Consider the following 27625-nt stretch of genomic DNA (forward strand, 5'->3'; position numbering starts at 1 on the left):
AGCGGCCGCTTGTGATCGCAGCATGTCCCCCCTGAGCTCGAGCTGGATAACGTCGCCTTGCTGAGTCTGATTTAAAGCCTGCTGCACCATCTCGGCAACATTCCCCATAACAGTCCCGTAAAAGTGTCCGTAATCAACCTCGTCCGTCTGCCCGATATTAAGCAGTCGTCTTATTTCAAAGTTATTGAAACTGTTTCTGGTTACAATCCTGGTTTCATCGGACGCCCCGCTTCCCCTCTGCGCTGCATCATGCGTCGGGGGTCCGTCGGGGGATGCTTCCGGGTTGCCGTCTCTGCTCGGAGGAGCTCCTTCCATAGCAACGTCATTGTCTCCGCACTTGGGTGCGCCCTCCTCTGACGGGAGTTCATTATTTCTCTGGCAGGGATTTTGCAGTCTTTCAATGAAGAGGTTTACAGACTGTTCTAATCGATCAAAATCAGAAACATACTCATCACCCCCGCTAGGAAAGTCATAGTCGCGATTCGGGGAGTAGACCGGAGACACACTTCCGACTCTTGTCACCAAATCATTGACCAATTCATCCAACCGATCAAAATGCTCGGTTGTTATGTTCACACCCCGAAACCCTCTTTGGCCATTGGATAACAAAGTTAACACATCCTCTAATTCGGCTTGTAAATCATTGAGATCAGAGTTTTCATCAGCCATCTTGTTGTTTAATATTCAAATGAGTGACATTCCAGCACAGTTTTCACATCAGCGTGCGGAGCAAATCATTCATCATCAGACTCCTCTCAATAACATTCCAGACGACGCTCTCAAATCTGTGCACAACGGCCCTATTGAAGAGCAGCCTCGATCCTCGGAACCGCCTCCTCCGCTCTCAGAAGTTGAAGGCTCCACGCTCGGCTGTCTGGACAGCACGTCTTCCAGCTCACCGATTAGACACTCCTCTTCGGGGCTCCGCGGTTCTCGCTGTTGTTGTTGTTGTTGTTGTTGTGGCTGCTGCGGCGGCTCCGGGGTGGGTGGCGGCGCATTGACGACGCACTCGCCGGCAGTAAATATCTCTCCGGGGTCTGGTGACACCTCCAGAAGCGCGTCGTCTGATACTGTGTGAATAAAAAAGGAGAGTTTATTTCAACAGAGTCGGCGGGATAAAAACTATATAATTATGCTTCACAATATCCGTACTCACCGTCGAGACTGTGATCGGTCCGTGGCGGCTGATGGATCTCAGCGTCTTTTTTCAGAAAAAATAAAACAGCCGTTATGGTCAGCACGCTCAAATGTTGATCGACTCATATTATGTAATAACTGACCGACGAATCTAAGGGCCTCTCCGGTCGGGAAGGCGTTGAATGCTTGTTGAGCCGCCTGGTGCCTATACTGCAGTTGGAATTGCCGGCTCTGGCGACGCTGTAGCGCAAGGCGATCTACCATAAAAAGAAAACTGTTTCAATGCGTTCTACAGTCTAATAATGGTTGATTTTGCAAAAGAAGTCATACTTACGGAGTCTAGCGCTCTCTGGCAGACAGCCCCGCGGGCGGCGTGAGATGCAGGAGCTAACGCGGACGAAATTTGTTAGCGCATATTTTCAGGAGAGTCAAAGAAATGAGAGTCGCCAGAGCTTTACCTCGAATCATACCGCTACTTCAACGTCCGACGAAGATCTAGCGTGAAGGCCTGGGTTCGGGTTGATTCTGACACTTCAACTCTGCCTACATTTATACCAGGTTTCTCTATAAAAGTCACCCAGAAACTGATCAAATGGTTTTACAACACCCCGACCCCCCTCCTGCTAAGGCCCTATCCCTCGTTAACACCTCTGCACTTTTTATATTGAGGATTCCTCAGGATAATCCTGCGATGTTAAAACGGTAATTCGTATCATCGTCATTATATTATGTTACAGATTAGCCTGTTGTGTTGCCTAGTGTGTGACTCTTGAATGACCCCTGGGGACGCCCTCACACCTCTTGTTTCGCATAACAAATCAACATAGTGTTACAACATAATATTTCCAAGGAGGGCTCCCCCCGAACACTCCTGCGGTGTAACGGGTTAAAGCGGTATTTTTGTATAATCATGCTTCGATCGGTATTATAACGCTGTGTTTTTTAACCGTTCTCCCGGCGCCTGGTGGAATCGCCTTATTGCACCGGGGGTGAAGATGTTTACACTCTCACTCCTGCATGCGGGGGTGCCATGCTATCAGAAGGGATGGGACACAGAGTTTCAAAGACGTGATACATTAACTTTATGACTTTAGGGGTTGTGGGATCAGATAGGGTAAAAAGCAGACGCTGACCATAAATAATCGGCTGATCAAACACAACATTAAATGTCGGCGCTTAATGTGCGACAGAACCTTAAGGGGGGTGGGTGTTTGTTTGTTGAGTTGAGTTGAATGATTTCCCCCCTATTACAGCGCGTGTGTGTGTGTGTGTGTGTGTGTGTGTGTGTGTGTGTGTGTGTGTGTGTGTGTGTGTGTGTGATGTTCGTGTGTGTGTGTTGCATTGCATACATGCTGCAGATGTTGTCGTTGTACACCAGCAGCGCACTCTAATACTACATATGCAAGATCCCTGTTTCAAAATCTGTTCTTTCTAAAACAACGCAGGCCCACTTGATGCCTAGTCTGGTTTATGACTTTGAGTCTGTTGAACGATCATATAAGGAAAGAGCCAGAGACCGGGGGTAAAAGGCAGACACGGACCATAAACAATTGGTCAGTCAAACACAACATTAAATGCAGGCGCTTAATGTGCGACAGAACCTTAAGGGGGGTGAGAGGTTGTTTGTTGAGTCGAGTTGAATGATTCCCCCTATTACAGCGCGTGTGTGTGTGTGTTGCATTGCATACATGTTGCAGATGTTGCTGTTGTACACCAGCAGCACACTCTAATACTGCATATGCAAGTGTTTCAAAATCTGCTCTTTCTAAAACAACACAGGCCCACTTGACGCCTAATCAGGTTTATGACTTTGAGTCTGTTGAGGGATCATATAGGAAAGAGCCAGAGACCGCGGGGGTAAAAGGCAGACGCAGACCAGTGTGTGTGTGTGTGTGTGTGTGTGTGTGTGTGTGTGTGTGTGTGTGTGTGTGTGTGTGTGTGTGTGTGTGTGTGCCAAAAATGCCATATGACTGCAGACCAAGAGGACTCCTCTGCCCAACAACGTGGAGGACTATCAACGATGCAAGGGTATGTGCTTTGCAAGTTGCAGATGTTGTTGTTGTACACCAGCAGCGCACTCTAATACCACAAATGCAATTGTTTCAAAATCTGCTATTTCTAAAACAACACAGGGCCGACTTGACACATAAATCCAGACAGGGGAAGGAGGACTGTAGAAGGATACCAGGCCACCGCAGGCCTGTGAACTCAAATACACACGCAGAGGAATGCGAGACCCCAGTGATACAGAGAGCACAGCCTAAAGGAGGATACACAGAAAGCACCGGTGGCTCATATATATAAAATATCTGCATACATAACAGCGTTCTGATGATCACATCGCCCTTTAACACGGTGGATTAAAGTTCGGCGGACCTCTGACTCTGGGGTTAAAGATCAAGTGCACTCTGACCCCTGGGGTTAAAGATCAACAGTGAAAAGATCAAGTGACCTTTGACACTCGGGGCTAAAGATCAAGAGTAAAAAGATCAAGTGACCTTTGACCTAGAGCTGTCAAAAACAGAGTTGATCGAAAGTGGGGTATATAATCTCTGACATCATTAATTTTTTTCATTATTCCTGAAGCATTTATGGGTCTACCAGTTGTTTTGTTTTTGTGTTCTCCTACCAATAATTTATATTTTGAATTATATGTGTGAGAGAGTGACAAGGAGGTAAGGTAATGCATCAAATAATGTCAAATTTGTATTAGACTGTCAGTATCAATCAGAAAGTAAACCATCTCCACACTCCTGGAGGTGCCACAGCATTTGTCCACATGGGTTTAGAAATGTACAGTAGCTGTGTGTGTTTATGTATTTGTGTTTGTGTGTGTGTGTGTGTGTGTGTGTGTGTGTGTGTGTGTGTGTGTGTGTGTGTGTGTGTGTGTGTGTGTGTGTGTGTGTGTGTGTTCAAGTTGGTGGTGAATGCCAGTAATAGCCTGCGGCCTGCACTCACTGACATTTGACAAAGCTAAAATGAATGATTGACAGAAAGAGGCAGATGATGGAAACAGTTGTCAGGTTTTCCATGAAAGAAATTGTACACTTCAGAAAAAACTGAAAAATGAAAACTGTTCCTATTTCTCCTTAACACAGTATGTGAATAGTAAACAATACAGTACATGAACCAATTACATGACTGATAATAACGACATATACACTGAAATGAGTCAGGTACAGTATAAAGGATGCAAGTACTGTATATTTTTAAGAAAAAAAGCCCATCTAACTGTGTGGCCTCGTTTGATCAACTTTAGTGCTTGCTAAAGTCCTTATATGTATACCTCAACTATGAGAGACATGATAAGAAAAATAAATCCATAAAATCACCTTGTCTGGATTTTAAAGAATTTATTTAAATTATGGTAGAAAATAAGTATTTGGTCACCAACAACCAAGCAAGATTTCTCTCACAGATCTGTCACTTCTTTTTTAAGAGACTTCTCTGTCCCCCACTTGTTACATGTATTAATGGCACCTGTGGTCTAGACGAAAGAGCTGTCAAAGTACATCAGAAACAAAATTGTCCACCTGCAAGAGGCTGGGAAGACTAAATCTGCAATACGCAACGTAACTTGGTGTGAAGAAAGACCACTGACCACTGATAATCTCTTTCAATGTGGGGCTCCACAAAGATCAAAATGAACACAAAAACGGTAGGCAAAAATTCCAAAACCACACGGGGAGACCTAGTGAACGACCTGCAGAGAGCTGGGATCAGTAACACACCACGCCGACAGGGACTCAAATCCTGCAGTGCCAGATGTGTCTCCCTGCTTAAGCCAGTACATGTCCGGGCCCATCTGAGGTTTTCCTGTGACCATGTGGATGATCCAGAGGAGGACTAGGAGAATGTCATGTGGTCAGATGAGACCAAAATAGAAATTTTTGGCAAAAATTCAACTCGTTGGGCTTTGGAGGAGAAAGAAAGCTGAATTGCATCCAAAGAACACCATACCCACTGTGAAGCATGGGGGTGGAAACATCAGGCTTTAGGTCTGTTTTTCTGCCAAGGGAACACTACCCCTCCTCTGCACATGTCCAAACCATCTCAGTTTGGCCTCTCTGACTTTGTTGCTAATACAGGGAACGTGAGCTGTCCCTCTGATGAACACATTCCTGATTCTGTCCAACCTCATCACTCCTATGAAGAACCTCAACATCTTCATCTCTGCTGCCTCCATCTTAGCTTCTTGTCGCTTTCTCACTGCTACCGTCTCTAACACATAAAGCAGAGCTGGTCTCACCACTGTCTTGTACACCTTTCCTGTCAGACTTCCTGACAATTCTGCCATCTGCTCCAACCCGCCTCTTCTTTTTTTTTTTGGTCTGTCCAGCAGTTTAACAAGCAGCATGTATTAGGCTGAATGCCGTATTGTGATAGACAGGTTTGCTTTTACAAGAGGAGTATATAAGAAATAGATATAATCTGGACGTTTATAAAATCTGTAAATAAAACTTGTTAAAAAGAAAGTGTTAAGTCTTTGGCTTTAGGATATAAAAGTTTCTTATTTTAAACCACCAACTAACAAAAACTGTTTATTTAAAAACTGTGGTTGAGAAGTTGTGTGCTTTAACCACTAGGCTCTTATAAGTGATGGATGGATAAGGTAGTTCACAAATGTATCCGGTTACATCAGGTAACAGCACTGCAGGACCCTGGTGCTTTGGGGAGAAAGGGGTGGTGTGAAACCAGTCTAACTAGTGCTGTGGATTGGCCGTTCTGTCTGAAAAGAGGCTCTCTATTGTTATGTTCATCTAAGCTTGATTAGAACATTGAAATGTTCTTTTTTTAATTTAAAACAGCTCCTGAAGCAGGCAGACTGACACACACTACATTCAAGTGAATAAGAATAATATATAGAATGACAATTTAATAATTTCATTAGGTACTTTTGTGAAGTCCAATTCAACCTAATACAGCCAGTAACTGATAAACCTCCAGAAGGTAGTTTGGCAGCTGTGGCAGCGTGAGCTGCCGATGCTTGTCTATGATTAAAGAAAAGTTAGTGCAACATTCAATTCTGAAATGAAGTCAACTTTTCGAGTTTTCTCAACTTTTTAGTTGACTGTTTAGACAGACAATTGTCTGTCTGTCTGTTTGTCTGTCTGCCCTAGCAAACAGTGTAGAACTGACGTTATCAGATCTATGTCCTGTTCTCAGAACTGTGCCTATACTTGCTGTTTGAACCTAACTCTACAGGTCAGATACTAAAGCTCCACCTTTTGGTTTTACCCTGGAATTGCGTCTTTGGTGCTAAAATGGGGGTGGCCTCATTAACATTTTTAACACCTTCCCCAAACAGACCAAGGAGGAGGGCTGCTGACAGTCGGCTGATGAGGGTGTGATAAGTGTGTGATCAGCGTCAGAAAGGTGACTGACAGTCGACTGAAATCAGCGAAAATGAACCGCTCCATCTGTATCAGCAATTACTTTCCCGCATTTAAGCACCAGCACATGTCCTGTCCAGTTGCCAGATTGTCTGCATTGTCTCAGCCAGCATTCCAGCAATTTCGTATTACCTTGCACCGTGTATGACCATTGTTATCCTGACTTTGTCTCCTGCCTTGCCTCTGACCGTGTACCGCTGTAAGCCTGTCTCTGATCGCCAACTGCCTGATCCTCACCTGTACCTTGCTGCCAGCACTGTGTACCGATCTTTGCCTGCCTAACCACGAAACTATTAAACACCTTCAGTATCTAAGATCTGTCTCGTGGATCTGCTGCCTTGATCGCCGTGACAAAGACACTCATGAGGTTTGTGTACTCCCTCTCTCTCTCTCTCTCTCTCTCTCTCTCTCTCTCTCTCTCTCTCTCTATGTATAAAAAAAACTCCCTTCTCACCCTACGTGGGTGGTCTAATCCACTTTCCAAGCTCGGGTCCTCTACCAGAGGCCAGGGAGCTTGAGGGTTCTGCGCAGTATCCTTGCTGTTCCTAGGACTGCACTTTTCTGGACTGAGATGTCGGATGTTTTTCCAGGTCTCTGTTGTAGCCACTCCTCCAGTTTGGGGGTCCCTGCCCCCAGTGCTCCGATCACCACAGGCACCACTGTGGCCTTAACCTTCCAAGCCTTCTCCAGTTCTTCTCTGAGCCCTTGGTATTTCTCTAGTTTCTCATGTTCCTTTTTCCTGATGTTGCCATCGCTTGGTATTGCCACATCCACCACTACGGCTTATTGTTATGTGCTGGTCAGGGGCCTCTTTGAACAGTCTACACCTTGGATCTTGTCTGGTGTGGTAGATCTGGTCCTCTATGGCTCTGGTGCTCAGGGCCTGCTCCTGTGCGGCCAGGATGAGTGCCTCTGTGCTGTCCTTCAGCCTGGCCCTTTCAAGCCATTGGTAGGATTTGTTGAGATCAGCCACTTCAGTTATGTTCCGGTGGTACATCCCATGTAAGGGCTTGTCCTCCCATGATGGTCCCTCGTCCAGCATCTCATCCTCTGTTCTCCACTGCCTGAGACATTCACTCAGCACGTCATCTGTCGGGGCCTTGATACCTTGATGTATTTATGGATCTTGGATGTTTCATCCCGGATAGTGGTTTTCACACTCACTAGTCCTCGGCCTTCTTCCTTGCGGCTAGCGTATAGTCTCAGGGTGCTGGATTTGGGGTGGAAGCCCCTCCATGCATGGTGAGGAGCTTTCGTGTCTTAACATCTGTGGTCTGTATCTCTTCCTTTGGCCACCTTAATATTCCCGCAGGGTATCTGATCACTGGCAGGGTGTAGCTGTTTACTCGTTGGAGGTATTTGGCTGTTGCCGCATTCCTTGTTGCCTAATCAAGGTTGACGTTCTCCTGTGGTATTCCAAGGTACTTGTAATTGTCCTCAATGTCTGCTATTGTTCCTTCTGGGAGTGAGACCCCTTCTGTGTGAATTACCTTGTCTCTCTTTGTCACCATCCTCCCGCATTTCTCAAGCCCGAATGACATCCCAATGTCCGAGTTTTAGATCATGGTGGTGTGGATCAGCGACTCGATGTCTCGCTCACTCTTGGCATACAGCTTGATGTCATCCATGTAGAGGAGGTGACTTATGGTGGCTCCGTTCCGGAGTCGGTATCTATAGCCAGTCTTGTTTATTATTTGGCTGAGGGGGTTCAGACCTATGCAGAACAGCAGTGGGGACAGTGTATCTCCTTGGTATATGCCGCATTTGATGGATACTTGGGCAAGTGGCTTCCCGTTGGCTTCAAGGGTGGTTCTCCACAACCTTATCGAGTTTGCAATGAAGGCCCTTAGAGTTCTGTTGATGTTGTACAGCTCCAAGCATTCAGTGATCCATGAGTGTGGCATTGACTCGTAGGCTTTCTGTGTCAGCCTAAGGTACATTCCTACTTATTTATTTTGCACCGATTGTTTGCTTAAACAATCGGTTATATATATATTTAGCTCAATCGATAAAGTCGCAGGACTTGTATACGGGTGGTCCCCGGTTCGAATCACCGTTAGGGAAAATAAGCATCCAGTGAGCAAGACCCTTCAAGCCTACTCATAATGATGAGCCACATGAGATACCGGCTCAGACTCTGACAAGGTCTGCGTCAGGTGTTGGGGAAACAGAGCACCTTGGCGAGTGGGCTACTGGAACAAGAAAGAAATGGCTAAGATGCGAGAACAGAGAACTGTTGGAATGCTACTACTCAAGTAGAAAAACCTGGGGTGATTAGAAGAGACGGCGTCCATCCCACGTTGAACGGAGCCTCTCTGCTCTCTAGTAACATGGCCATGTTGTTTAGTCCCCCCACTGCTTGACAACTCAGAGTGGAGCCCAGGACGCAGAGTCGCAGTCTTACACGCCTCTCTGCATGTTCTCTACAGCCGCGACCCACTCTTAGTCTTAGTTATCGCATAGAGACTGTGTCTGCTTCTCGACCACCTAAACTATACAAGTCACAAACAAATCAAAGAGGAGTGACTTACCAGAATTTAATAAACATCAAAACAGTTCCTCTTACGGAACAAAGTAATAGTAAGCTAATAAAGTGTGGTTTATTAAATATCAGATCTCTCTCATCTAAATCCTTTTTAATAAATGACTTGATAAGTGACCATCACATAGATCTGTTCTGTCTCACTGAAACCTGGCTGGAGCAGGATGAATATGTTACTTTAAATGAGTCGACTCCAATGAGTCACATCAACTATCATGTTCCAAGAAGTACAGGTAGAGGTAGAGGAGTAGCAGCAATTTATAAATCAGATTTATTAATTACTCCTAAACCTAAACATAGTTATAACTCATTTGAGAGCCTCACTCTGAGCCTTTCTCACCCAGACTCTAAAACTCAGAAACCAGTTGTGTTTTGTATTGTTTACCGTCCTCCTGCTCCATATTCTGAGTTCTTAACTGAATTCTCTGAATTGTTATCTGACTTAGTTCTTAGCACAGATAAAGTCATTGTAGTGGGAGACTTTAACATTCATGTAGATGTTGACAGCAACTGTCTCAGCACTGCTTTTAACTCCTTAATAGACACTATTGGTTTTACACAGCAGGTAAATGAACCCACTCATCGTTTTAACCACACCCTAGATCTTGTCCTGACATATGGAGTTGAAATTGATAATTTAATAGTTCTTCCCCAAAACCCTCTGTTATCTGACCATTTCTTATTAACTTTTGAATTTAGCACAACTGACCCTATAACAGCTGGAAAGAAATGTTACTATAGCAGATGTTTATCTGACAATGCTGTTGCCAGATTCAAGCAGATGATTCCATCATCTTTTGCCTCAATGTCTTGCAGATACACAGAGAACAGTCACCTTAATCCTTATGAACAGGTTGACTGTCTTGTAGATGATGCTGCAGCTTCTCTACGTACAATGTTAGACACAGTGGCTCCTCTGAAGAAGAAGACAGCGAATCAGAGGAGGTTAGCTCCGTGGTATAACTCAGACATCTGCAGTCTAAAGCAAAGGACTAGACAACTAGAAAGACAGTGGCGTTCCAACAAAATAAATGTAAACTGCATTGCATGGAAGGACAGTCTAATGAAATATAAAAAAGCACTTTGTGCTGCTAGAAAAACATATTATTCCTCCCTAATTGAGGAAAACAAAAACAACCCCAGGTTTCTTTTCAGCACTGTAGCCAGGCTGACAAAGAGTCATAGCTGTATTGAGTCTACTATCCCCTTAAATCTCAGCAGCAATGACTTTATGAACTACTTTACTAATAAAATTATCATCATTAGAAAAAACATTCAGCAGCGACTTCTTCCAAATGACAGAAAGCACTGTCTAGATCCATCAACTTTAAATTTATTAAATCCTCTGTCTTACCTAGACAGCTTCTCCCCCATAACTCATATGGAGTTAACCTCAATAATTAACTATTCCAAGTCGTCCACTTGTCTTTTAGATCCAATCCCAACCAGATTACTCAAAGAAGTTCTACCTTTAATCAGCTCATCCATATTAAATAAAATCAACGAATCTTTACAACTAGGCTATGTACCACAGGCTTTTAAGGTGGCTGTGGTCAAACCTCTATTGAAAAAACCAACCCTTGACCCTGGACAACTAGCCAACTATAGGCCCATTTCAAATTTACCCTTTATTTCCAAGATTCTGGAAAAAATCGTGGCTAAACAATTATCTGACCACCTTAGTGGGAATAACCTGTATGAAGATTTTCAGTCAGGATTTAGAAAACATCATAGCACAGAAACAGCTCTGGTTAGAGTCACTAATGATCTTCTATTAGCTTCGGACAATGGTCTAGTTTCTGTCCTTGTCCTGTTAGATCTTAGTGCTGCATTTGATACAATTGATCATCACATTCTATTACAGACACTAGAACATAGAATCAGGATTAATGGAACAGCATTGGGATGGTTTAAATCCTATTTGTTGAACAGATTCCAGTTTGTTCATGTTAATGATAAATTCTCCACACGCACAAGGATTAGCTATGGAGTTCCACAGGGTTCTGTGCTGGGTCCAATTCTGTTTAGCTTATACATGTCTCCTCTAGGTGAGATTATTAGAAAGCATTCTATTAATTTTCATTTTTACGCAGATGATACTCAGCTATACATGTCCTTGGAACCAAATGAAACAGATCAACTAGTCAAAATTCAGGGTTGTTTAAAAGACATCAAATCCTGGATGTCCCAAAACTTCCTTCAACTAAACTCAGATAAAACCGAGATTCTTATTGTTGGGCCTAAAAATCTGAGAGAGACACTATTGAGTCAGATAGCCACCCTGGATGGCATAACATTAGCTTCAGATTCTACTGTGAGGAACCTTGGTGTCATGTTTGACCAGGATCTCTCTTTTACATCATACATTAAACAAATCTCCAGAACCGCCTACTTCCACCTTAGAAATATAGTTAAAATCAGAAGCATCCTCTCTCAGAGTGATGCAGAGAAACTGATCCATGCATTTGTTACCTCTAGGCTGGACTACTGTAACTCCTTACTCATAGGATGTCCTAACAGCTCCTTAAAAAAGCCTACAGCTCATTCAAAATGCTGCAGCCAGAGTTCTGACAGGACTTAGAAAGAGAGATCACATTTCTCCTACATTAGCTTCTCTGCACTGGCTGCCTGTAAAATGTAGGATAGAATTTAAAATTCTCCTACTCACATACAAAGTACTCAATGATAAAGCTCCTTCTTATCTTAAAGACCTTATAGTTCCTTATGCTCCCAGCAGAACACTTCGTTCTCAGAGCGCTGGGCTACTTGCGGTTCCTAGAGTGTTTAAATGTAGAACAGGGGGCAGAGCTTTTAGCTACCAAGCTCCTCTCCTCTGGAACCAGCTCCCTCTTCAGGTTCGAGAAGCTGACACACTCTCCACCTTTAAGATTAGGCTTAAAACCTTCCTTTTTGATAAAGCTTATAGTTAGAGATGGTTCAGGTCACTGGCAATTATTGTTAGTCACAGGAACCATCTCTTAGTTAAGCTGCAATAGACATAGACTGCTGGGGGACTTAATTTATACACTGAGCTCCTCTGTTTCCTTCTACCTCCTCTGTCCCATAACCTCCCATCATTGTCCCATGTTTAACTAACCTTGTCTCTTTCTGTCCAGTAGTTGTGCTTCTCTCCTCTCTCCCCCCCACCCCCACTCTTTCTCCCTCTCTGTCCTCACCCACAGGTATCATTGGACTCAAAGTTTGATGTCTGTGATGGGCAGCTGCGGATCCAACCATCCTGCCTGCATCCAGTCCCTGGTCCTACCATCCTGCCTGTGCTCTGTTGTTGCTTGTTGTTGCTTGTTGCTGTTGCTGTGCTTTTCTATCTCTCTATCCTCTCACCCCAACCGGTCGAGGCAGATGGCAGCCCACATCCAGTCTGGTTCTGCTGGAGGTTTCTTCCTCGTTAGAGAGGGAGTTTTTCCTCTCCACTGTTGCTGTCAAATTAAATGCTTGCTGTATGTGGGATTTGTTGGGTTTAGTTGTGTGAAGTTTTAAACCTTACTTTGTAAAGTGCCTTGAAATAACTTTGTTGTGATTTGGCGCTATATAAATAAAATTGAATTGAATTGAATTGAAGTAACCCTAGTCAGAGGGGCGGCGAATGGAAACGGAGAAACCCACATTCAAGACTGACAGCGAAGCTACTAGTAGCTCAGTGTTCCAACATCCACAACGGCAACTGCTATCACAACTTGAGATTGACGAGGTACAACACAAATGCTACGACAAGGGGGAGCCAGGACGCAAGGTCAGAGGGGAGGTTTCACCATCTCCCCAACCGGAAATTGGGTACGAAGCCCCAATGAGCACAGACACGCTGAGGTCAGCGACTGACCTGAAAGATAAGATCATGGCGAGATTGAACAGGCAACCCCGAAGCCAACTACAACAGCTATGAAAGTGAAGTACCATCAGAAAGTCTCATGGAAGATGTGAATGCAGCATTGAGAGTGATCCCAATCACAGAAACCAATGAGCTGATATACGCATCAGCATCAGTGATCCTAGAGGTGCTTGGATATAAGAGCAATCATGGGAGCCGTGAGAAATGATACCCACCATGGAAACGAGGCAAAAATCAAGGCAGCTCGGAGGGAAGTGAGCCAAGAGAGGTGCAATGAAAAGACCGATGCCCAAGAGGTACAGACAGATGACCATACCTGAAGCACTCGAAACTGCCAAGCAAAGGCTACAAGCCTTGGCTTGGCCAGCCGCCTAAAGAGATACACCAGAGACAACGAAGCCAGACGAATAAACCAGCTGTTTGCAACACAACCTGCAAAAGTGTACTCTAAATGGCAGGGTAATAACAGCAGAGCAGACCCACCAAGGCTGGAAACTGAACAGTACTGGAAAGGTATATGGGAGAGGGAGGCGTCACACAACATGCGGAGTGGCTGGTGGATCTGAGGGAAGACCACAGCAACCTCCCTGAACAGAACCCAGTGACTATCACACACAGTGGCAGACATCCAACAAAGAATCTCAGGTATGAAAAACTGGACCTGACATGATCCACGCCTACAGGCTAAAGAAGCTCACTGCAACCCATGACCGCCTGGCAGCACAAATGAACCAGCTGCTAGGGGATGGGACTCACCCTGCATGGCTAACCGAAGGGCGAACAATCCTGATAATGAAGGATCCCTCAAAAAAGGGTACAGTCCCACCCAACTACCGGCCAATAACCTGCCTCTCCACAACATGGAAGCTCATGTCAGGCATCATCGCAGCTAAGACAAGTGGGCACATGGGTCAATACATGAGCGAAGCACAGAAGGGCATTGGTAAGGATACCAGAGGAGCCAAACACCAACTCCTGGTAGACAGAACAGTCGCCTAAGACTGCAGAATACGACACACCAACCTGTGCACAGCCTGGATCGACTACAAGAAAGCCTATGACTCAATGCCACACACATGGATCATTGAATGCTTGGAGCTGTACAACATCAATAGGACTCTAAGGGCCTTCATTGCAAACTCGATGAGGTTGTGGAGAACCACCCTTGAAGCCAACGGGAAGCCACTTGCCCAAGTATCCATCAAATGCGGCATATACCAAGGAGATACACTGTCCCCACTGCTGTTCTGCATAGGTCTGAACCCCCTCAGCCAAATAATAAACAAGACTGGCTATAGATACCGACTCCGGAACGGAGCCACTATAAGTCACCTCCTCTACATGGATGACATCAAGCTGTACGCCAAGAATGAGCGAGACATCGACTCACTGATCCACACCACCAGGATCTACAGCTCGGACATTGGGATGTCATTCGTACTCAAGAAATGTGGGAGGATGGTGACAAAGAGAGGCAAGGTTATCCACACAGAAGGGGTCTCACTCCCAGAAGGAACAATAGCAGACATTGAGGACAGTTACAAGTACCTTGGAATACCACAGGTGAATGGCAACCTTGAACAGGCAACAAGGAATGCGGCAACAGCCGGCAAATACCTCCAACGAGTAAGGCAAGTCCTAAGAAGCCAGCTCAATGGCAAGAACAAATCCCAGGCAATAAACAGCTACGCCCTGCCAGTGATCAGATACCCTGCGGGAATAATAAGGTGGCCAAAGGAAGAGATACAGACCACAGATGTTAAGACACGAAAGCTCCTCACCATGCATGGAGGGTTCCACCCCAAATCCAGCACCCTGAGACTGTACGCTAGCCGCAAAGAAGGAGGCCGAGGACTAGTGAGCGTGAGAGCCACTATCCAGGATGAAAAATCCAAGATCCATAAGTACATCAAGGATAAGGCGAAGACAGATGACATGCTGAGTGAATGTCTCAGGCAGTGGAGAACAGAGGATGAGATGCTGGATGAGGGACCATCATGGGAGGACAAGCCCTTGCACAGGATGTACCACCGGAACATAACCGAAGTGGCTGATTTCAACAAATCCTACCAATGGCTTGAAAGGGCTGGGCTGAAGGACAGCACAGAGGCACTCATCCTGGCTGCATAGGAGCAGACCCTGAGCACCAGAGCCATAGAGGCCCAGATCTACCACACCACACAAGACCCAAGGTGTAGACTGTGCAAAGAGGCCCCTGAGACGGTCCAGCACATAACTGCAGGGTGTAAGATGCTGGCAGGGAAAGCATACATGGAACGCCATAACCAAGTGGCTGACATAGTATACAGGAACATCTGCGCAGAGTATGGACTGGAAAACCCAAGGTCAAAGTGGGAAACACCTTCCAAGGTGGTAGAGAACGAGCGAGCCAAGATCCTGTGGGACTTCCAGATACAGACAGACAGAATGGTAATGGCGAACCAACCAGACATTGTGGTGGAGGACAAAGAGCAGAGGAAAGCCGTAGTGGTGGATGTGGCAATACCAAGCGATGGCAACATCAGGAAAAAGGAACATGAGAAACTAAAGAAATACCAAGGGCTCAGAGAAGAACTGGAGAAGGCTTGGAAGGTGAAGGCCACAGTGGTGCCTGTGGTGATCGGAGCACTGGGGGCAGTGACCCCCAAACTGGAGAAGTGGCTACAACAGATCCCTGGAAAAACATCTGACATCTCAGTCCAGAAAAGTGCAGTCCTAGGAACAGCAAGGATACTGCGCAGAACCCTCAAGCTCCCTGGCTTCTGGTAGAGGACCCAAGCTTGGAAAGTGGATGAGACCACACGCGGAGGGTGAGAATAAAGTGTGTATATAACTCTACGAATTTCCAAGGTAACATATCAACACAAAACTAAAAAAACACAAAAAAACACTCCAGTACAAAACCAGGATTTGTTTACAGCATAGTGGTGTTGTCTATATACATATATATTTATATATTTGTGTGGAGAAGTGTATCTATTATAAGTAAACATGCATAATATGTAGATGTGCTCAGGTTACTACCATCTAGTCTTCAACTATGCTAAGTGAAAAACCAAGAATACACATCTTTGGCTCATAAAGCTACACAGAACTTTAGGTTTAACATTCTAAGGAGTTTTTCTAAGTACCAGTTACCTTGTTTTTTTATATAGAATTTTCCGACATTGTTCTCTCTCAGAGCAGCTTTACACCTTTATGTCTCAAGCCTACGTGCCTAACACTTTAGGTGTAGTACTGGGTTCTAAATGCCCAGTACTTCTAAAATAACCAAGAAACCTTCCTGACTTTTCAGTCTTTACAGACCTAATTAGTCCTTTCTCTAATCGTTCTCGTCAGAATGCTACTACATTTTGATGACATCTTCTGCCCTTGGCCAAGCTTCCATGTGTGGACTAGCATAATACACACAAATCAGCATTTTTTTCGTATGCTACACGTAACCGTTTAAGCTAATAGCCAACATGAGGCTCTGACGTGTAGCGTTTCATTAGCTCACTCTCATATTATTACGGACACACAAACACGTTGCAAAGAAACCACTCCTATCGGCTTACAGATTTTGTGGCTCGTTGCGCCGTTGCCAAGTAGTGACCGAAGACACACCCGATCTTCGACTCCTATGACGACCGTATGGTTTCTTCAACCTGGTCGCGTGATGGTTCTTCCAAAACACCACTAGGCGGCGTAGTTTTACCACACAGCAACAATAACAGAACAATGCTGGAGGCAGAACACGATACACAGGTAGTGTACTCTTCCTGTCTCTACTAGTTGTATTAATTTATAATAGTATGTTTATTATGTTTGTTTATGTTTATAGACATTATTCAGCATTATTGAATAATATTAGAATTATTTTAATTTGTACCTTTTGGATTTGTTCAATTACTTATTTCAGAATTATTTTTTATATGATCTCTCATGCTCTACTCTTAACCATTTGTACCTTTATTCTTCACAGCCTCATCATACAGAAACTTATCACTTAGTTCATTTTCAATACATCACACATTGGTTTGTGTCCATGTCTACAGTAGTCTTTCTTAATCCGCAGGTTATTCAGTTCAATTCAATTCAATTTTATTTATATACCGCCAAATCACAACAAAGTTATTTCAAGGCACTTTACAAAGTAAGGTTTAAAACCTCACACAACTAAACCCAACAAATCCCACATACAGCAAGCATTTAATTTGACAGCAACAGTGAAGAGGAAAAACTCCCTCTCTAACGAGGAAGAAACCTCCAGCAGAACCAGATTGGATGTGGGCGGCCATCTGCCTCGACCGGTTGAGTTGAGAGGATAGAGAGAGAGAAAAGCACAGCAACAGCAACAAGCAACAACAAGCAACAACAGAGCACAGGCAGGATGGTTGGACCAGGGACCAAGGGGGGAGGGAGAGAAGCACAACTACTGGAGAGAAAGAGACAAGGTTAGTTAAACATGGGACAATGATGGGAGGTTATTGGACAGAGGAGGTAGAAGGAAACAGAGGAGCTCAGTGTATAAATTAAGTCCCCCAGCAGTCTATGTCTATTGCAGCTTAACTAAGAGATGGTTCCTGTGACTAACAATAATTGCCAGTGACCTGAACCATCTCTAACTATAAGCTTTATCAAAAAGGAAGGTTTTAAGCCTAATCTTAAAGGTAGCGAGTGTGTCAGCTTCTCGAACCTGAAGAGGGAGCTTGTTCCAGAGGAGAGGAGCTTGGTAGCTAAAAGCTCTGCCCCCTATTCTACATTTAAACACTCTAGGAACCACAAGTAGCCCAGCGCTCTAAGAATGAAGTGTTCTGCTGGGAGCATAAGGAACTATAAGGTCTTTAAGATAAGAAGGAGCTTTATCATTGAGTACTTTGTAGGTGAGTAGGAGAATTTTAAATTCTATCCTACATTTTACAGGCAGCCAGTGCAGAGAAGCTAATGTAGGAGAAATGTGATCTCTCTTTCTAAGTCCTGTCAGAACTCTGGCTGCAGCATTTTGAATAAGCTGTAGGCTTTTTAAGGAGCTGTTAGGACATCCTACTGTATGAGCAAGGAGTTACAGTAGTCCAGCCTAGAGGTAACAAATGCATGGATCAGTTTCTCTGCATCGCTCTGAGAGAGGATGCTTCTGATTTTAACTATATTTCTAAGATGGAAGTAGGCGGTTCTGGAGATTTGTTTAATGTATGTAATGTATGATGTAAAAGAGAGATCCTGGTCAAAGATGACACCAAGGTTCCTCACAGTAGAATCTGAAGCTAATGTTATGCCATCCAGGGTGGCTATCTGACTCAATAGTGTCTCTCTCAGATTTTTACGCCCAACAATAAGAATCTCGGTTTTATCTGAGTTTAGTTGAAGGAAGTTTTGGGACATCCAGGATTTGATGTCTTTTAAACAACCCTGTATTTTGACTAGTTGATCTGTTTCATTTGGTTTCAAAGACATATATAGCTGAGTATCATCTGCGTGAAAATGAAAATTAATAGAATGCTTTCTAATAATCTCACCTAGAGGAGACATGTATAGGCTAAACAGAATTGGACCCAGCACAGAACCCTGTGGTACTCCATAGCTAATCCTTGTGCATGTGGAGAATTCATCATTAACATGAACAAACTGGAATCTGTTCAACAAATAGGATTTAAACCATCCCAATGCTGTTCCATTAATCCCGATTCTATGTTCTAGTGTCTGTAATAGAATGTTATGATCAATTGTATCACATGCAGCACTAAGATCTAACAGGACAAGGACAGAAACTAGACCATTGTCCGAAGCTAATAGAAGATCATTAGTGACTCTAACCAGCGCTGGTTCTGTGCTATGATGTTTTCTAAATCCTGACTGAAAATCTTTGTACAGGTTATTCCCACTCAGGTGGTCAGATAATTGTTTAGCCACGATTTTTTCCAGAATCTTGGAAATAAAGGGTAAATTTGAAATGGGCCTATAGTTGGCTAGTTGTCCAGGGTCAAGGGTTAGTTTTTTCAATAGAGGTTTGACCACAGCCACCTTAAAAGCCTGTGGTACATAGCCTAGTTGTAAAGATTGATTGATTTGATTTAATATGGACGAGCTGATTAAAGGTAGAACTTCTTCAGTAATCTGGTTGGGATTGGATCTAAAAGACAAGTGGACGACTTGGAAGAGTTGATTATTTAGGTTAACTCCATATGATTTATGGGGAAGAAGCTGTCTAGGTAAGACAGAGGATTTAATAAATTTAAAGTTGATGGATCTAGACAGTGCTTTCTGTCATTTGGAAGAAGTCGCTGCTGAATGTTTTTTCTAATGATGATAATTTTATTAGTAAAGTAGTTCATAAAGTCATTGCTGCGAGATTTAAGGGGATAGTAGACTCAATACTGCTATGACTCTTTGTCAGCCTGGCTACAGTGCTGAAAAGAAACCTGGGGTTGTTTTTGTTTTCCTCAATTAGGGAGGAATAGTATGTTTTTCTAGCAGCACAAAGTGCTTTTTTATATTTCATTAGACTGTCCTTCCATGCAATGCAGTTTACATTTATTTTATTGGAACGCCACTGTCTTTCTAGTTGTCTAGTCCTTTGCTTTAGGCTGCGGATCTCTGAGTTATACCACGGAGCTAACCTCCTGTGATTCACTGTCTTCTTCTTCAGAGGAGCCACTGTGTCTAACATTGTACGTAGAGAAGCTGCAGCATCATCTACAAGACAGTCAACCTGTTCATAAGGATTAAGGGGACTGTTCTCTGTGTATCTAAAAGACATTGAGGCAAAAGATGATGGAATCATCTGCTTGAATCTGGCAACAGCGTTGTCAGATAAACATCTGCTATAGTAACATTTCTTTCCAGCTATTGTAGGGTCAATTGTGCTAAATTTAAAAGTTAATAAGAAATGGTCGGATAACAGAGGGTTTTGGGGAAGAACTATTAAATTATCAATTTCAACCCCATATGTCAGGACAAGATCGAGGGTGTGGTTAAAACGATGAGTGGGTTCATTTACCTGCTGTGTAAAACCAATAATGTCTATTAAGGAGTTAAAAGCAGCGCTGAGACAGTTGCTGTCAACATCTACATGAATGTTAAAGTCTCCCACTACAATGACTTTATCTGTTCTAAGAACTAAGTCAGATAAGAATTTAGAGAATTCAGTTAAGAACTCCGAATATGGAGCAGGAGGACGGTAAACAATACAAAACACAAATGGCTTCTGAGTTTTAGAGTCTGGGTGAGAAAGGCTCAGAGTGAGGCTCTCAAATGAGTTATAACTATGTTTAGGTTTAGGTGTAATTAATAAATCTGATTTATAAATTGCTGCTACTCCTCCACCTCTACCTGTACTTCTTGGAACATGATAGTTGATGTGACTCATTGGAGTCGACTCATTTAAAGTAACATATTCATCCTGCTGCAGCCAGGTTTCAGTGAGACAGAACAGATTTATGTGATGGTCACTTATCAAGTCATTTATTAAAAAGGATTTAGATGAGAGAGATCTGATATTTAATAAACCACACTTTATTAGCTTACTGTTACTTTGTTCCGTAAGAGGAACTGTTTTGATGTTTATTAAATTCTGGTAAGTCACTCCTCTTTGATTTGTTTGTGACTTGTATAGTTTAGGTGGTCGAGAAGCAGACACAGTCTCTATGCGATAACTAAGACTAGGAGTGGGTGGCGGCTGTAGAGAACATGCAGAGAGGCGTGTAAGACTGTGACTCTGCGTCCTGGGCTCCACTCTGAGTTGTCACGGAGTGGGGAGGCTAAGCGATGACAGCCGGCTATACATGTCATCGCTGGTCACATTGGGGAGGGGTCCAGAGAAAACTACGGAGTCCGACATTGTTTTGGCGAATGAACACACCGACTCAATGTTAGTTTTAGTGACTTCCGATTGGCGTAATCGGGCGTCATTAGCTCCTGCGTGTATTACGATCTTAACGTACTTACGTTTATGCTTAGACAGGAGCTTAAGATAAGACTCAATGTCCCCTGATCTGGCACCAGGCAAACACTTAACTATGACCGCTGGATTCTCTAACTTCACGTTTCGGACTATGGAGTCACCAGTGACCAGAGTGGGTTTCTCAGCGGGTGTGTCGCTGAGTGGGGAAAATCTGTTTGGCTAAAGGGACGTGGCTAGCTGGCCTGTTTTCTAAAGTGTTTTCTAAGTCTAACAATCTCGCCTCCAACCCTGCAACTAGCGTACACCTATTACAGATACCATAACCATCACTAAAGGAGGCAGAGGATAAGCTAAACATAAGACATACCAAGCACCTAACAGAGCAAGAGGGAGAGGAAAAGGGGGAAGCCATAGCAGGAAACTAAGCTAGGAGCTACGCTAGCGGAGAAAACACTTAGATAACAGTGTAAATTAGCAGGACGTTTAATGAAAGGAAAGGATGCTTGAGTGTTATTAGCTTGTTTTGCAACTTTTACCTTTAGTGGTGACGTAGCTGGCAGAAAAGATAACAACTCTGTGGAAGCTTGCACACTGCCACTATACACACATACACACACACACCATGATGAAAAACAGAGCGCTCCCACTGTTTCTGCTTTGTATCATTTTTCAGAGCTGAGCGCGGTGAAGGTGAATCCCGACCTGGACTCCTTCTACGTCAGCAGGAGGGCCTGGCAGGGTGGACAGCCTGACCAACAGCAACAGCCTGACCAACAGCAACAGCCTGACCAACAGCAACAGCCTGATCAACGACAACAGCCTGACCAACAGCAACTGCCTGCATCACATCAACAGCCTGCCCCACACCAACAGCCTGCACCACTGCAGCAGCCTGGCCCACACCTACAGCCTGGCCAACCTCTGTCATCAGGAGCTGCAACATTGGGTGCAGAGCAGTCAGAGTATGTGAAGGACAGCCAAAATGCCACACCAGCTCCTGGAATGGAGGCACAGGCGTTCTGGGCCAACTCGCCTATTGCCTTCATTCCTACATCATCCACTGCCACAAACTGTGCCCATGCACCAACTGCCACTACGAGTGCTGCCTCTGCAACTACCAGCGTTCGTACCCTGAGGAGCAACACACCAGTAGCTCCAGAAATCAGCTTGCCCATGGTGGAAGTGGCCGGCCCTGAAGGAAGCATGTTAGTGCGCAGACCATGGACTAGCGCTGACATAGCTGACTTTGCTCACACTCTTCCAAACATCACTGTATCGGGAAAGACATTCGGTGCCAACCTTCTGGCCTTCTGCCAGGAGTACAGACCCACTGGAGCTGAGATTCGTCGCATCCTGGCCAAACGTCTTGCACCTTGTGAATACCAAAAGCTGGCTAGACAATTGCCTGATGTGACACTTGCTCTCAAACACAAAGACTGGACAAACAACCTAAATGATGGATTCGATACCGCCCTGAGGACGCTTGTTGCCCACCTCGAAACTGCGTTCCCCGACAGAGTCTGTATGATTAAAGTCACTACATGCAAACAACAACCAGAGAAATCAGTTGATGACTTTGTTCACTGCCTCACCACTGCATACAACACTCACGGAGGAGTTCATCCTCCCCCTGAAGGAGTGGGAGGACTCATCTGTTCAACATACGAGAGTCACCTGTGTGAACTGGTGATGAAAGGCTTACTCCTTGAAGTTTTTGACGCCGTGAAGCAGTCATACATCGGATGGAAAGAAGAAGCGCGTCTGTCTGATCTCACAAGATACGCACGCCATGCTTATGACACTCTCCAGCAGAAGAAGATGGCGAAGAAGGAAAAACAACAGAGCGAACTGTATCTGCCATCCTTGGAGATGTTCTCTGCAAGCCATAACAACAACAGAGGAGCACACAGGGTTCGCGGGCGAGGAAGAGGAAGAGACTTCAGACGGAATTGGCCCAACAGAGACGCAGGAGGCGCATCTGGAGATCCAGGAAACGCCCACATCTGCGGCGAGATGGGACACTGGAAGAAGTACTGCCCCCGGCTACGTCAGGTTCCACCCTCCCGGGCACTCTCTTCAGACTGACTAGAGGAGGAGCCACTCAGACACTCAAACATTCATTTTTGCTTTCAAACTTATGCCCAGTTAATCTATTAGGAAGAGATCTCCTACATCTCCTATGTGTAGTTCAGGTATTTCACTGATTTCCACTCCGGAGGGAGTGCAGGTCACAACCACGGACAATGTAAATAATTTTTTTTTTGTTTGTGTTAATTTCAGCTCAGAGCCGCTGCTCTACTCTTATCAGTGGCTACTGAAGGGAGAGGCTGTAACTGAGGCCCTCATACAGGCTGCTCGACAGCTTGTTTCCCCACAAAACACGACCTTTAGAGACGCATCTGACCTGTCTTGTACAGCACATGTGTCCACTGGTCCTGATGAGAATTTTGAAAAATCATGGTTATATATACATTTAACGAATAATTTTTAGAGAATCCTTCATTACTACAAAATGAATGCCACGATTGAAAATTTTTATTCTTTTAATGTTTGATTAATGTGTAATCAAAAGGGGGGAAATGTAATGGAAAAATTGTACTTTAATGTTTTTTGTGTTCATTTCTGACTCTGTATAGTGACCATGCATTTTGTACTTGTTGATTAGACCCAGAACTGAACATTCTCAGACAGACAATCTATCTCCCTCTCAAGGTGACCGATTGTTTATGGCCTGTGTCTGCCTTTTACCCCTGGGCTCTGACTCCTTTCTATCTGATGCCTCACCAAACCCGAGGCTGTAACCTTGGGTATTCCCTGTGTAATATAAACATTTTCACCCACAGTGTGATAAGGAGATTCCACCAGGTCCCGGGAGAAAGGTTAAAAGGCAGAAGCAACTTGAGGATCGTGGGCTCTTTGCATCACGCCTTCGTGGTGTGTGCACTGATCTCCCCAGCTGGTTTTTGGCTTGTTGATGTGCACGATCAACATCCATGCTTTTTATTTGCTTTCCCTATTATTTTTATTTTCTTTATTATTTCAATAAATCGCACAAAAGGACAACTCTCTCATCTGCTTCTTTATGGAAAATTTCCACCACAGTATGCCAGATACTATATCTTCTGATAATGGTCAATGGTCAATATTACATGTGCTCCGTTTGAAACTACTTGGGCGCATTTCATGCAAGCTTTTGGGCTGGTGGTGCACATTTTGATGGTGGCTATCACATTACTTGATGCTGTTCCTGGGTACCCTATTTCCTTGCGGCATTTCACCAATCCTGACGCGTCGTTCATCTCTGGTGTTCTTCTGCCTGTTATCTGCTCCAATTCCTCCCCCCGTACTATATTGATAGGAAAGGCCATGGAATCAGGTTTTCTTCCAATTGGAAGTACTATGGTTGTTATGTCAAACTCTTGAGTATATCTAGATGGGCAAACTGCTAGTACATCGCTCCATTGCTGCAAATCTCCTGCCATGTGTAATGCACAGTGTGCAAAACATACTGACAAATCAGGACAGCTTCCTATTTCACTTCCTGGCAGTGGTTTAATTTGGGGTATCTTGTTTGCATTATAGCAAGCAATACAGTCTTGCTTTTTTCCTCCTTTTGCGTTGAACATTGCTTCAGCCGAATATTTTAGCCACTGTTCAAATAGATTAGTATCCCATTTGGACGTTTTTAATTTTTCTAAAGAACGTTTTTCTCTCCCATGTATTAATTGGAATAATTGAAAAGCTTCTGACACTGTCATGGGCTCACCTGCATCTGCTTCCTGACATATAGTTTTCGTGCATGTTACCTGTATGGTTATCATCCCTTCTCCTCTGCAGTCATCAGTGCGTGGATTTCCCAGCTAATATGTTTCTGAAAAACTAGTGGTCAGTGTAAACTCATATGCATTAGATTTTACATATGTGTAGTGGTGGTTACTCCGTGGTTCTATTATGCCTTTATGAACAGCTAGTGTAACCATGGCCAGCGCACGCTAGTGGGTGTTGGCCTTTTTCAGTGGTGAGTAGCTCAGACGCATTGTCATGTAGCAGTAGTAGCTCCCCCTTTGCTAAGCCTAAAAGGGTTAGCACAAGAAGAACAGAGAGAGAAGAGATGCTGCACACCATGCTGGTGTGTGTAGAGGTACGTCAGAGTGGTCAGGAGCAAGGGAAGCAGCATCTTCGACTGAGAACCCTTCACATGCTGTTCCAGGACTTTTAACTGTGGATGTTGTATTTTTAAAGTCAGTATTACTATGAGCATGGTCTGGTATTTCCCTTTGTGAGGTTTGCGTCTTCTGAGCGTCTTTCCCCCTTACAAGGAAGTAAAGCTGGTATTCTACTTCGTGGGGTGCTGTCCGCATCCCCTTCAGCATGCCACCTGGTCTCAAAAAGACCAGGTGGTACTATTCCAAACCAATTTGGAATAGCCAATACAGTCTCAATTGTATTCAAGTTAGTTGAAGGGTGAACTCCGTACCATAGCCGACTCAATTCACTAGTGCTGTAAAACCATATACAAATTATCACAGACAACGACCAATTAAATTATGAACGCTTCATTAAACAATTAATATTAACTCTAATGTCAACACTATCTTGAATAACTCAGCAAATCACAACTTAATCTTATGGTGTGTTCGTCTGGACGTACTGTATGTGTATGCGCGTTACCTGAGATAAGAGGTGTGTGTGTGTGTGTGTGTGTGTGTCTCTGTGTGTGAGAGAGAGAGAGAGAGAGAGAGAGAGAGACAGAGAGAGAGAGAGAGAGAGAGAGAGAGAGGAGAAAGAAAGAAGGAGAGCGTGCCCCCTTTAGGGGCGTGGTGAGGTGGCACAGCTGCGTGTGTGTGCCAGTGAGCCCTTTGAATGGAGCGCACGTGTCTAGCGCTCACGGGGAAAGGAGCGTGTAAGGGAGCGTGAAGTGGGACTAGCGTGAATAAGGCTTGCGGTCACAAACACGTGGGGCTATATTCGGTGATATAGTCACATGATCGCGGAAGCGTGCAGTGGTTGAAACCTGCACTTGGCGTGGTCGCAGCAGAAACAGAGCACCGCACAGTACCACAATAAAGCACTTAAGCTAGCACAATCACAAATTACAGCACTTCAACGTGCACCTTTTAGATTCACGCAGATCTCTAACAGCCTTACAGTAACGTGATCGCGGAAATACAGTGATCAGATCGCGTGTTCCGGAAAAGAAAAAAACAACAATAAAACAATTACTGATCCCCTAAGAATTCTACTCTGCTCAGATTTAGAAGAATGCCTCTGCCTTACTGCTTAATCCTGGTATGCGTAGTGGTGATCGCGTCGTGATCAGCTGATGCGGCGGCGGGTGAGGCGGTTAAGCTGGCGGTTTCCTAACCAGGTGGCTGGAAGTAGATGGGTGATCAGGCCCGTTCTCTGTGACGACGTTTCTGTTAGTTCAGCTGCTGGCTGCGGTGGAGGCTCCAGGCGTGCCGGTGCAGAGAGAAGCTCTAGGTGGACGGAGAGAAGAAAGGTCTGCAGTGATCTCGAAGGCAAGAAGAGAAGGGAGAGGGTCGAAGAGAACAAGGGACGAGTCTTCGGTCACGGCGGCTTTTTATAACAGTGTTTTTGGTCACGCCCGTCCTATTGTTTGGTCCAATCAGTATGGCTGACGTCTAAGTTCCTCCTCCATCGCCGCGGGGAGTACTGACGTGAGTATGTGGAGTACTCCCCATCCAGAGATCCAGCTATTTCTACCAGGTTACTGATAAGATTTTGGGACCTACAATGGATGCGGACTAGTTCTCTTTATACATATCATGTTGTGGCTTGAACTAGTCTACCCTCGCCTTTGGGAGCTGGGACTGCTTCCCCCTTTTGGTATGTGGATGTGCTTGACGCAGGCTTGGTCTGTGGTGGAATCATGGCTATCAAAGCACTCAATGTCCTTGGCTAGGGATTCAAGCTGGCGTAGGCGCAAAATTAAGTTTTGGGAAGGATAAGCACTATCAGAGTCACTTGAGCTTGTGTCGTCCCACTGGTCGCTGTAACGTGGGTGAACCCGAGGCTGCTTCCTGCGTTTGAGACGAGGTGCTTTCCCCTCCAACAGGGGGCTTAACCTGCCACTGTCACTCTGGCTCTCAGGTTGGGTTTCCCTCCCCAGAGTGGGGGCTTCCCTGTCGTCAGTGCATGGGGGGGGGAGTAAATCAAGTTTGCTCTGGATGCTTTCCTGTGCACTGGAGTACTAGTGTCCCTGTACTTAGCCACTGTAGTGGTCTGAAAACCTTTGCTATCTCACTGGCTACACAAGTGGCTGGACTGAGCTGGTGCTCGTAAGGAGGTGGCTGGGGGGTCTCTAGCCTCTGGGCAAGAACCACTGCGTTTGCTTGGATCATCTGCAGCTTTGCATGTGATCGGTTTGTTTGGCTGTAAAGAAACCTACTCTCACCACCTAAGCCTGACTTGGTCAGCTCTTGTCTCCCTGGACTGGCTGCCATGTCTACCTGATCACTCTGGCTCTTTCTCCTGGCTTTCTCAGCTTCCTGACGGGCCACTAGGAGACTAGATTGTAGGGCGTCATGGTCCTGCTGCAATCTCTCCTTGTCTTCCCTGAGTTGCTCCAGCTCTTGTTTTGTGACCCAGATACTCTGCTCGAGGTTTAAAATGGTCTCCTGGTCAGCTTTGTAGCCACTGCACACAATGAAGAGCTTCTTTTCATACTCGGCAGCCTTCAGCTGCGCCTTGCGGTGGCACAGTAGAGCCAATTCACCAATTACCTTTTGGGCCAGGTGAGCTTTTATTGAGGGTTTGGCTATGTAAGATAAACACCTCTGCAATTCAGCTTCACATTCAGCAAT

General features: G+C 44.7%; 1 protein-coding gene and 1 long non-coding RNA gene across 3 annotated transcripts; one reads left to right on the top strand and one right to left on the bottom strand.

The window, feature by feature from the left end:
* Window positions 1-929: 929 nt before the first annotated feature.
* Window positions 930-26941, bottom strand: LOC121202552 (uncharacterized). The gene is made up of 5 exons (XR_005898262.2): window positions 26079-26941; window positions 1472-1524; window positions 1281-1394; window positions 1157-1201; window positions 930-1070 (listed from the first exon to the last, which is right to left on the bottom strand). It is a non-coding gene; the product is annotated as an uncharacterized LOC121202552 (long non-coding RNA).
* Window positions 13188-23864, top strand: LOC129604721 (uncharacterized). 2 transcript variants are annotated; one of them, XM_055512342.1, is made up of 4 exons: window positions 13188-15729; window positions 16479-16666; window positions 16884-17355; window positions 21475-23864. In XM_055512342.1, exons 3-4 carry the CDS (start codon window positions 17292-17294, stop codon window positions 22884-22886), a joined length of 1476 nt encoding a protein of 491 aa, XP_055368317.1. In that variant the 5' UTR covers window positions 13188-15729; window positions 16479-16666; window positions 16884-17291; the 3' UTR covers window positions 22887-23864. The 2 variants fall into 2 exon arrangements, with proteins under 2 accessions (XP_055368317.1, XP_055368318.1); XM_055512343.1 differs by lacking the exons at window positions 13188-15729; window positions 16479-16666 and having other exon boundaries at window positions 16675-17355.
* Window positions 26942-27625: the final 684 nt, after the last annotated feature.

Source organism: Betta splendens, chromosome 10, assembly GCF_900634795.4.
Source record: "Betta splendens chromosome 10, fBetSpl5.4, whole genome shotgun sequence".
NCBI classification, from domain to species: Eukaryota; Metazoa; Chordata; class Actinopteri; order Anabantiformes; family Osphronemidae; genus Betta; species Betta splendens.

What these genes read in the sequence shown, in the direction of transcription:
- LOC129604721 (XM_055512342.1), top strand. Translation starts at nt 17,292, where the DNA reads ATGGTTGGACCAGGGACCAAGGGGGGAGGGAGAGAAGCACAACTACTG. An exon ending in ACTGGAGAGAAAGAGACAAG is followed by an intron (nt 17,356 to 21,474) that starts GTTAGTTAAACA and finishes ATCATTTTTCAG; the next exon opens with AGCTGAGCGCGGTGAAGGTG.